The sequence below is a fragment of the Sinohyriopsis cumingii genome, chromosome 8, assembly GCF_028554795.1.
Source record: "Sinohyriopsis cumingii isolate HCF-2022 chromosome 8, ASM2855479v2, whole genome shotgun sequence".
Lineage (NCBI taxonomy): Eukaryota > Metazoa > Mollusca > Bivalvia > Unionida > Unionidae > Sinohyriopsis > Sinohyriopsis cumingii.
Window position 1 is genome coordinate 15,240,762 of NC_142968.1, and position 12,042 is coordinate 15,252,803.

Here is a 12,042-nt window from a genome sequence, read left to right on the forward strand (position 1 = left end):
TTCAGGTCTAAAATTTAATGTTAAATACAATATCATATTTTAGCAGGTATAAACCTTTCTCTATCTTATTTGTAGGCGAATACGACGAAAATCAGTGCAAGACAACTAACACCAGCTGCATCCCATGCTCAACAAGATTATCGAGCTGTGTTGGGCTTCCGGATGGTGTGAATGTATTCTTAGGTCGAGAATGGAAATCCGATTACACAGTCTGCTTCAAGAATAGAACAATGGATCAGAAGAAGTGTCCGAACGGGCAGTATTTCCATCCAAAGGATAGAAAATGCCAAACAAAAGTTCTTACAGGTAAATTGAAAGCTGTTAAAGAATGGTCTGTGTAGATTACTAGTATTGCAAGAACACCGTGTACAACATTAGCCTCAGAGTCAGCTTGAATTACTAGCAGATTTAATGGTAGAGTCACTTTCAGTTTCTTTAAATTGCAATAGAATGAAAGTAGGTTTCTAATGATAGGTTAATATCGTTTTCCATTGGAATACGTCGAAATTGATAAGCATCGTTGGTTTGCCCGTTTCAGATAAATTACCGTTTGCAACGAGTAACAAAAGAGGGCATCCAAGTTGCTCAATATATATCCCTTGCTTACACTGTTTACAGCGTCGACTTTCGCTCTAATAAATGATGCGGTATTTCTAATCGATGAAAATATGTCTTTAATCTCAGTTGACGTCCCGGACTATTGCGCGTCAAATCCATCGGCAATAGTTGCAGATGAGGATGACTGCGCCCAGTTTTTTAATTGCTCTGATCCCAACTCCAGAAATGGAACGGCCATGGAATGCAAATATCCAGACCTCTTCTCAAGACTGACAATGCATTGTGAAGTCTTCACAAATACATCATGTGATTTCCGAATGGAACCGCAAGCGCCTTGTGAGTTGAATTCTTTAACCTGTTCTTTTTTGTTTTGATGAACCTTATTTCTTTAAATTATTTAAATAAAGAAAGTAATCTGTTAGAAATTAATCCAAAAGACGATAGAGATGAAATTTTGTCAAACCGATCAAAAGTTCCTAGCCTGACTGCAGTATCAGAAGGGACGACCATTTAATGCTGATTTTCTGTATTTTATGTTGAAAAATGCAGCACTTACGCTTCAGACGAATGAATCAGCATACATGCATGTTACAGTTGTAAGTAGAGAATCCATTGTAATTTGAAGTTGTTTTCGCTTTTGATGAATCAGGAACGACTAAACTAGTTTTCTTATGTTGAAGGTGAATATCAACAGAATATCTGCAACGGAAATGACCCGACGTGTTCTCCCTGTCCAGAGAAGCATTCCAGCTGTGTTGGTCAACCTGATGGAAGCAATCCTTTCATCGGTCGCGAATGGTCGGATTACTATGTCACGTGTTTCCAGAACCGAACGATGGAGACCAAGAAGTGTGCCGTCGGTTACTTTCATCCAATTCTGAGAAAGTGTCAGGATAAAGTGACTCAAGGTAAGGATGACATCATTTTCAAATGTATCACCATTCTGAGCAGGGTGGTGTGTCATGAGTATACTTAGTGCCATCTCCAATTGATGGCTGATCAGGTCCAGATTAAACAATGTCTTAAGAACCTGCGTCAAGAGTCGGACACTTTTGATATGCAAAACGTTGATGTTAAGAAGAAACGTAGCGTGTACAATGATAATTGACAAATATGGATAGGCACGATTTGTGCTGGGTTTGGACGTGAATTTTAGTATATCTGTGCATTGTCCTCTGTTAGCTTTTTGCCTTCTTGATGAAGAGTTAAGAAATGTGTGGCGAAATAATGAAATTGTTATCGTTAGTTACCAAAAAGTAACTTTATGAGGCGAGAACACTGACCGTAAGGATGCGTGCAATATATATATATATATATATATATATATATATATATATATATATATATATATATAATCTTTGTTACCAATACACTTACAGGTACCATTCCTGACTATTGCAAGGCTCACCCAACAGCTGTGTTTGCAAGCGATACAAACTGTGCCAACTACTACAACTGCTCTGATGTCAAATCAAGAATAGGAGGGAATCCAGTCGAGTGCAGATATCCAGATCTTTTCTCCACTAAGACGAATCAATGCGAAAACTTTACGTTGGTTCAATGCGAAAATAGAACGGAACCACAAGCGCCATGTAAATTATTTTGATATAATACTGCTATGAGAAATATGCTGAAAAGTACCTAGTTTTATCATATGCATGAAGAAGATGAACATCATTAAATTAGAACTAATATTTAAATGTTTAGGGAACCTTTACAAGTATAAACATATCTTGGGTATATTTCCTTTTTTCAAACCGTATTTTCTCCTGAATAGATCTTCGCCATTGAAAATGGATTTCATGGAGGGGGATGATAAGCCACATGAATAAGATATAGCAGTCATGTGATAAATATATCCGACTCACTGTCATTTTCTATCTACGTTATATGGTTATTTGTAGTTAATCTCAGCCACACTTCTCAAGCGTATTTTCTAACTCTTTGTCATTCCACTACTTTTATAAAAGCATCATTCTTAGATGATAAATGTTATGACCATTTCAGGTCAGTATGATCAAAATCTTTGTCATAGTACATATTCGAGTTGCCTGCCTTGCCCTGAAAGACTTCCTAGCTGTATTGGCCTCCCTGATGGTGTAAACCGATTTGCTGGTCGAGAATGGAAATCAGAGTATGTCACGTGTTATATGAATCGAACCATGGAAATCAGCCAGTGTTCCAAGGGAGAGTACTTCCATCCCAAAGAAAGAAAATGCAAGACTTCGGTCATCAAAGGTACTAGAAATTACAATGGGCCTATTTATAAAGGCACTAATTCCACTGCCAGTAATGACCAAATATATCATAATCGTCGCCAAATCAAGTTCATAAACGAATCCTTCTCGACTCCATTTGAACTTTAAACTTGCATGAATGTAATAAAACACTTCTACATTACATAGGGCGATCTTGAATTATAAATCACCCGTTGATGACGTTGATATAAGAGACAGAAGGAGTTCAATTAAAGAGGTTATGGAATTTGTGATTACTACAATATTTTTTCACTGGAAATCTTTCTCAAATACACAGGAAATCATAGAGAGCGGTGACATGTTCCAAACAGCTATTTCTTACCTGTAATAATGGACATTTATGTTAGGAAGGATGTGATCAGCCACCAAAATTGTCTTTTATTTCTCCAGATAGCTTGGTTTTCACTTAAGTTATCCCATCAATGTCTTTTACAGTCGATGTTCCAGATTTCTGCGCAGCAAATCCGACAGCCATAGTTCCGAGCAAGGACAACTGTGCCCAGTATTACAACTGCTCTCATCCGAGAATACAAAAGGGAGATGCTTTGGAGTGTCATTACCCGGATCTGTTCTCCAGGCAAACCCTACAGTGTCAGAACTTTACCAACACGTCTTGTGATAACAGAACAGAACCCCAAGCTCCATGTAAATCCATATATATCTTTCAATTCACTAGTTTCGTGTACTAGATGTGCAACCAGAAGAGCGACCTACATTAGAAAACTGATTCAACGTCCTTAAATTTAGAACTATAATTTGTTACACATATGGTTTTCTATTTATTCTTAAACGTCTGTTTGCGTGCCAGAACTAGATTTGGTAATTTGATATCGTGGTAATGCATCTATTATTCAGTTGATAATTTGGTAGAGATGAGAAGGATGAAAATGTACTTCAATGGAACCAAAGTGACTGAGTACTTTCGTCGTGTACAGAAGCTCTTTTAATGGCTCAAATAAAAGTTTGTGAGTCTTGAATGAAGTATTGTGAAGTGAGGCCAGGCTGTTATCTTTGTAAGTATAAATCTGACAGTTCCATCCCTCATTTAGGGCATGAAAACCATATGAAGTAAACTGGCAAAAGAAAGCGTTTCAGTAAATGCATTCATTTTCAGGTCTAAAATTTAATGTTAAATACAATATCATATTTTAGCAGGTATAAACCTTTCTCTATCTTATTTGTAGGCGAATACGACGAAAATCAGTGCAAGACAACTAACACCAGCTGCATCCCATGCTCAACAAGATTATCGAGCTGTGTTGGGCTTCCGGATGGTGTGAATGTATTCTTAGGTCGAGAATGGAAATCCGATTACACAGTCTGCTTCAAGAATAGAACAATGGATCAGAAGAAGTGTCCGAACGGGCAGTATTTCCATCCAAAGGATAGAAAATGCCAAACAAAAGTTCTTACAGGTAAATTGAAAGCTGTTAAAGAATGGTCTGTGTAGATTACTAGTATTGCAAGAACACCGTGTACAACATTAGCCTCAGAGTCAGCTTGAATTACTAGCAGATTTAATGGTAGAGTCACTTTCAGTTTCTTTAAATTGCAATAGAATGAAAGTAGGTTTCTAATGATAGGTTAATATCGTTTTCCATTGGAATACGTCGAAATTGATAAGCATCGTTGGTTTGCCCGTTTCAGATAAATTACCGTTTGCAACGAGTAACAAAAGAGGGCATCCAAGTTGCTCAATATATATCCCTTGCTTACACTGTTTACAGCGTCGACTTTCGCTCTAATAAATGATGCGGTATTTCTAATCGATGAAAATATGTCTTTAATCTCAGTTGACGTCCCGGACTATTGCGCGTCAAATCCATCGGCAATAGTTGCAGATGAGGATGACTGCGCCCAGTTTTTTAATTGCTCTGATCCCAACTCCAGAAATGGAACGGCCATGGAATGCAAATATCCAGACCTCTTCTCAAGACTGACAATGCATTGTGAAGTCTTCACAAATACATCATGTGATTTCCGAATGGAACCGCAAGCGCCTTGTGAGTTGAATTCTTTAACCTGTTCTTTTTTGTTTTGATGAACCTTATTTCTTTAAATTATTTAAATAAAGAAAGTAATCTGTTAGAAATTAATCCAAAAGACGATAGAGATGAAATTTTGTCAAACCGATCAAAAGTTCCTAGCCTGACTGCAGTATCAGAAGGGACGACCATTTAATGCTGATTTTCTGTATTTTATGTTGAAAAATGCAGCACTTACGCTTCAGACGAATGAATCAGCATACATGCATGTTACAGTTGTAAGTAGAGAATCCATTGTAATTTGAAGTTGTTTTCGCTTTTGATGAATCAGGAACGACTAAACTAGTTTTCTTATGTTGAAGGTGAATATCAACAGAATATCTGCAACGGAAATGACCCGACGTGTTCTCCCTGTCCAGAGAAGCATTCCAGCTGTGTTGGTCAACCTGATGGAAGCAATCCTTTCATCGGTCGCGAATGGTCGGATTACTATGTCACGTGTTTCCAGAACCGAACGATGGAGACCAAGAAGTGTGCCGTCGGTTACTTTCATCCAATTCTGAGAAAGTGTCAGGATAAAGTGACTCAAGGTAAGGATGACATCATTTTCAAATGTATCACCATTCTGAGCAGGGTGGTGTGTCATGAGTATACTTAGTGCCATCTCCAATTGATGGCTGATCAGGTCCAGATTAAACAATGTCTTAAGAACCTGCGTCAAGAGTCGGACACTTTTGATATGCAAAACGTTGATGTTAAGAAGAAACGTAGCGTGTACAATGATAATTGACAAATATGGATAGGCACGATTTGTGCTGGGTTTGGACGTGAATTTTAGTATATCTGTGCATTGTCCTCTGTTAGCTTTTTGCCTTCTTGATGAAGAGTTAAGAAATGTGTGGCGAAATAATGAAATTGTTATCGTTAGTTACCAAAAAGTAACTTTATGAGGCGAGAACACTGACCGTAAGGATGCGTGCAATATATATATATATATATATATATATATATATATATATATATATATAATCTTTGTTACCAATACACTTACAGGTACCATTCCTGACTATTGCAAGGCTCACCCAACAGCTGTGTTTGCAAGCGATACAAACTGTGCCAACTACTACAACTGCTCTGATGTCAAATCAAGAATAGGAGGGAATCCAGTCGAGTGCAGATATCCAGATCTTTTCTCCACTAAGACGAATCAATGCGAAAACTTTACGTTGGTTCAATGCGAAAATAGAACGGAACCACAAGCGCCATGTAAATTATTTTGATATAATACTGCTATGAGAAATATGCTGAAAAGTACCTAGTTTTATCATATGCATGAAGAAGATGAACATCATTAAATTAGAACTAATATTTAAATGTTTAGGGAACCTTTACAAGTATAAACATATCTTGGGTATATTTCCTTTTTTCAAACCGTATTTTCTCCTGAATAGATCTTCGCCATTGAAAATGGATTTCATGGAGGGAGATGATAAGCCACATGAATAAGATATAGCAGTCATGTGATAAATATATCCGACTCACTGTCATTTTCTATCTACGTTATATGGTTATTTGTAGTTAATCTCAGCCACACTTCTCAAGCGTATTTTCTAACTCTTTGTCATTCCACTACTTTTATAAAAGCATCATTCTTAGATGATAAATGTTATGACCATTTCAGGTCAGTATGATCAAAATCTTTGTCATAGTACAAATTCGAGTTGCCTGCCTTGCCCTGAAAGACTTCCTAGCTGTATTGGCCTCCCTGATGGTGTAAACCGATTTGCTGGTCGAGAATGGAAATCAGAGTATGTCACGTGTTATATGAATCGAACCATGGAAATCAGCCAGTGTTCCAAGGGAGAGTACTTCCATCCCAAAGAAAGAAAATGCAAGACTTCGGTCATCAAAGGTACTAGAAATTACAATGGGCCTATTTATAAAGGCACTAATTCCACTGCCAGTAATGACCAAATATATCATAATCGTCGCCAAATCAAGTTCATAAACGAATCCTTCTCGACTCCATTTGAACTTTAAACTTGCATGAATGTAATAAAACACTTCTACATTACATAGGGCGATCTTGAATTATAAATCACCCGTTGATGACGTTGATATAAGAGACAGAAGGAGTTCAATTAAAGAGGTTATGGAATTTGTGATTACTACAATATTTTTTCACTGGAAATCTTTCTCAAATACACAGGAAATCATAGAGAGCGGTGACATGTTCCAAACAGCTATTTCTTACCTGTAATAATGGACATTTATGTTAGGAAGGATGTGATCAGCCACCAAAATTGTCTTTTATTTCTCCAGATAGCTTGGTTTTCACTTAAGTTATCCCATCAATGTCTTTTACAGTCGATGTTCCAGATTTCTGCGCAGCAAATCCGACAGCCATAGTTCCGAGCGAGGACAACTGTGCCCAGTATTACAACTGCTCTCATCCGAGAATACAAAAGGGAGATGCTTTGGAGTGTCATTACCCGGATCTGTTCTCCAGGCAAACCCTACAGTGTCAGAACTTTACCAACACGTCTTGTGATAACAGAACAGAACCCCAAGCTCCATGTAAATCCATATATATCTTTCAATTCACTAGTTTCGTGTACTAGATGTGCAACCAGAAGAGCGACCTACATTAGAAAACTGATTCAACGTCCTTAAATTTAGAACTATAATTTGTTACACATATGGTTTTCTATTTATTCTTAAACGTCTGTTTGCGTGCCAGAACTAGATTTGGTAATTTGATATCGTGGTAATGCATCTATTATTCAGTTGATAATTTGGTAGAGATGAGAAGGATGAAAATGTACTTCAATGGAACCAAAGTGACTGAGTACTTTCGTCGTGTACAGAAGCTCTTTTAATGGCTCAAATAAAAGTTTGTGAGTCTTGAATGAAGTATTGTGAAGTGAGGCCAGGCTGTTATCTTTGTAAGTATAAATCTGACAGTTCCATCCCTCATTTAGGGCATGAAAACCATATGAAGTAAACTGGCAAAAGAAAGCGTTTCAGTAAATGCATTCATTTTCAGGTCTAAAATTTAATGTTAAATACAATATCATATTTTAGCAGGTATAAACCTTTCTCTATCTTATTTGTAGGCGAATACGACGAAAATCAGTGCAAGACAACTAACACCAGCTGCATCCCATGCTCAACAAGATTATCGAGCTGTGTTGGGCTTCCGGATGGTGTGAATGTATTCTTAGGTCGAGAATGGAAATCCGATTACACAGTCTGCTTCAAGAATAGAACAATGGATCAGAAGAAGTGTCCGAACGGGCAGTATTTCCATCCAAAGGATAGAAAATGCCAAACAAAAGTTCTTACAGGTAAATTGAAAGCTGTTAAAGAATGGTCTGTGTAGATTACTAGTATTGCAAGAACACCGTGTACAACATTAGCCTCAGAGTCAGCTTGAATTACTAGCAGATTTAATGGTAGAGTCACTTTCAGTTTCTTTAAATTGCAATAGAATGAAAGTAGGTTTCTAATGATAGGTTAATATCGTTTTCCATTGGAATACGTCGAAATTGATAAGCATCGTTGGTTTGCCCGTTTCAGATAAATTACCGTTTGCAACGAGTAACAAAAGAGGGCATCCAAGTTGCTCAATATATATCCCTTGCTTACACTGTTTACAGCGTCGACTTTCGCTCTAATAAATGATGCGGTATTTCTAATCGATGAAAATATGTCTTTAATCTCAGTTGACGTCCCGGACTATTGCGCGTCAAATCCATCGGCAATAGTTGCAGATGAGGATGACTGCGCCCAGTTTTTTAATTGCTCTGATCCCAACTCCAGAAATGGAACGGCCATGGAATGCAAATATCCAGACCTCTTCTCAAGATTGACAATGCATTGTAAAGTCTTCACAAATACATCATGTGATTTCCGAATGGAACCGCAAGCGCCTTGTGAGTTGAATTCTTTAACCTGTTCTTTTTTGTTTTGATGAACCTTATTTCTTTAAATTATTTAAATAAAGAAAGTAATCTGTTAGAAATTAATCCAAAAGACGATAGAGATGAAATTTTGCCAAACCGATCAAAAGTTCCTAGCCTGACTGCAGTATCAGAAGGGACGACCATTTAATGCTGATTTTCTGTATTTTAAGTGGATAAATGCAGCACTTACGCTTCAGACGAATGAATCAGCATACATGCATGTTACAGTTGTAAGTAGAGAATCCATTGTAATTTGAAGTTGTTTTCGCTTTTGATGAATCAGGAACGACTAAACTAGTTTTCTTATGTTGAAGGTGAATATCAACAGAATATCTGCAACGGAAATGACCCGACGTGTTCTCCCTGTCCAGAGAAGCATTCCAGCTGTGTTGGTCAACCTGATGGAAGCAATCCTTTCATCGGTCGCGAATGGTCGGATTACTATGTCACGTGTTTCCAGAACCGAACGATGGAGACCAAGAAGTGTGCCGTCGGTTACTTTCATCCAATTCTGAGAAAGTGTCAGGATAAAGTGACTCAAGGTAAGGATGACATCATTTTCAAATGTATCACCATTCTGAGCAGGGTGGTGTGTCATGAGTATACTTAGTGCCATCTCCAATTGATGGCTGATCAGGTCCAGATTAAACAATGTCTTAAGAACCTGCGTCAAGAGTCGGACACTTTTGATATGCAAAACGTTGATGTTAAGAAGAAACGTAGCGTGTACAATGATAATTGACAAATATGGATAGGCACGATTTGTGCTGGGTTTGGACGTGAATTTTAGTATATCTGTGCATTGTCCTCTGTTAGCTTTTTGCCTTCTTGATGAAGAGTTAAGAAATGTGTGGCGAAATAATGAAATTGTTATCGTTAGTTACCAAAAAGTAACTTTATGAGGCGAGAACACTGACCGTAAGGATGCGTGCAATATATATATATATATATATATATATATATATATATATATATATATATATATATATATATATATAATCTTTGTTACCAATACACTTACAGGTACCATTCCTGACTATTGCAAGGCTCACCCAACAGCTGTGTTTGCAAGCGATACAAACTGTGCCAACTACTACAACTGCTCTGATGTCAAATCAAGAATAGGAGGGAATCCAGTCGAGTGCAGATATCCAGATCTTTTCTCCACTAAGACGAATCAATGCGAAAACTTTACGTTGGTTCAATGCGAAAATAGAACGGAACCACAAGCGCCATGTAAATTATTTTGATATAATACTGCTATGAGAAATATGCTGAAAAGTACCTAGTTTTATCATATGCATGAAGAAGATGAACATCATTAAATTAGAACTAATATTTAAATGTTTAGGGAACCTTTACAAGTATAAACATATCTTGGGTATATTTCCTTTTTTCAAACCGTATTTTCTCCTGAATAGATCTTCGCCATTGAAAATGGATTTCATGGAGGGGGATGATAAGCCACATGAATAAGATATAGCAGTCATGTGATAAATATATCCGACTCACTGTCATTTTCTATCTACGTTATATGGTTATTTGTAGTTAATCTCAGCCACACTTCTCAAGCGTATTTTCTAACTCTTTGTCATTCCACTACTTTTATAAAAGCATCATTCTTAGATGATAAATGTTATGTCCATTTCAGGTCAGTATGATCAAAATCTTTGTCATAGTACAAATTCGAGTTGCCTGCCTTGCCCTGAAAGACTTCCTAGCTGTATTGGCCTCCCTGATGGTGTAAACCGATTTGCTGGTCGAGAATGGAAATCAGAGTATGTCACGTGTTATATGAATCGAACCATGGAAATCAGCCAGTGTTCCAAGGGAGAGTACTTCCATCCCAAAGAAAGAAAATGCAAGACTTCGGTCATCAAAGGTACTAGAAATTACAATGGGCCTATTTATAAAGGCACTAATTCCACTGCCAGTAATGACCAAATATATCATAATCGTCGCCAAATCAAGTTCATAAACGAATCCTTCTCGACTCCATTTGAACTTTAAACTTGCATGAATGTAATAAAACACTTCTACATTACATAGGGCGATCTTGAATTATAAATCACCCGTTGATGACGTTGATATAAGAGACAGAAGGAGTTCAGTTAAAGAGGTCATGGAATTTGTGATTACTACAATATTTATTCACTGGAAATCTTCCTCAAATACACATGAAATCATAGACAGAGGTGACATGTTCCAAACAGCTATTTCTTACCTGTAATAATGGACATTTATGTTAGGAAGGATGTGATCAGCCACCAAAATTGTCTTTTATTTCTCCAGATAGCTTGGTTTTCACTTAAGTTATCCCATCAATGTCTTTTACAGTGGATGTTCCAGATTTCTGCGCAGCCAATCCGACAGCCATAGTTCCGAGCGAGGACAACTGTGCCCAGTATTACAACTGCTCTCATCCGAGAATACAAAAGGGAGATGCTTTGGAGTGTCATTACCCGGATCTGTTCTCCAGGCAAACCCTACAGTGTCAGAACTTTACCAACACGTCTTGTGATAACAGAACAGAACCCCAAGCTCCATGTAAATCCATATATATCTTATACTTCACTATGTTCGTGTGCTAGATATGCAAAGATAAAAGTACGACCTACATTGTTATATGGACTACATTGGAATACGGACTACATTGGAATACTGACTAATCGTATTTAAGATCAGAGGTTATAACATTTCTCTAATTATTTGAAACAGTCTGTTCCCGTGATAGAACCCGACATAGTAGGTGGTCGATATATTTGGTAAGACGTCCATTATTTTTCTTTACGTTACTTGATACATGATAACATTCAACCAAAGTAACGGAATGGTCTCAACGTTTACAGAAGCCATTTTATTGGCTGATGTTGTCGTTTCCACATCCTGATTGTGCTGCGGCGCTAGCTTAGAACATTGAAAATATAAATCTGACAGTTCTCTCATTTTGGTTGGGTGTTAAAACCATAGAAAATAAATTGGCAATAGTTAGCGTTAATGCCCCCAGTCCTTCATGTGCATGAGTGGGGTGATCTATGAAGCAGATTAGTTTTTTTATTGGATGCTTTTGTGTATTGATCAGTTTAGTCTTTAAAAAATATATTCTGTGTGAAATGTAATACATATAACTGATTTTCGCGGTCACAATATAAACGAAAATGTAATTTGATTCTAACACTATTCTGGGTGCATCCCTGTGTTAGGTTTTCTTTAGTTTTATCGAAAGATGAAACGTGACAGTATGACTTCATGGTTGTGATGGGGCTAAAACCATAT

General features: G+C 37.3%; 1 protein-coding gene across 1 annotated transcript in view; it reads left to right on the forward strand.

The window, feature by feature from the left end:
• The window catches only part of LOC149793028 (uncharacterized), a 103,936-nt gene that overhangs the window by 36,482 nt on the left and 55,412 nt on the right, over window positions 1-12,042 (forward strand). The window contains exons 45-62 of the mRNA XM_089968939.1: window positions 76-306; window positions 685-894; window positions 1,239-1,466; window positions 1,938-2,150; window positions 2,566-2,796; window positions 3,252-3,461; window positions 4,001-4,231; window positions 4,610-4,819; window positions 5,164-5,391; window positions 5,855-6,067; window positions 6,483-6,713; window positions 7,169-7,378; window positions 7,918-8,148; window positions 8,527-8,736; window positions 9,081-9,308; window positions 9,790-10,002; window positions 10,418-10,648; window positions 11,104-11,313. Of these exons, the coding sequence (XP_089825065.1) occupies window positions 76-306; window positions 685-894; window positions 1,239-1,466; window positions 1,938-2,150; window positions 2,566-2,796; window positions 3,252-3,461; window positions 4,001-4,231; window positions 4,610-4,819; window positions 5,164-5,391; window positions 5,855-6,067; window positions 6,483-6,713; window positions 7,169-7,378; window positions 7,918-8,148; window positions 8,527-8,736; window positions 9,081-9,308; window positions 9,790-10,002; window positions 10,418-10,648; window positions 11,104-11,313 (3,969 nt within the window). The remainder of the gene's footprint in view (window positions 1-75; window positions 307-684; window positions 895-1,238; window positions 1,467-1,937; window positions 2,151-2,565; window positions 2,797-3,251; window positions 3,462-4,000; window positions 4,232-4,609; window positions 4,820-5,163; window positions 5,392-5,854; window positions 6,068-6,482; window positions 6,714-7,168; window positions 7,379-7,917; window positions 8,149-8,526; window positions 8,737-9,080; window positions 9,309-9,789; window positions 10,003-10,417; window positions 10,649-11,103; window positions 11,314-12,042) is intronic.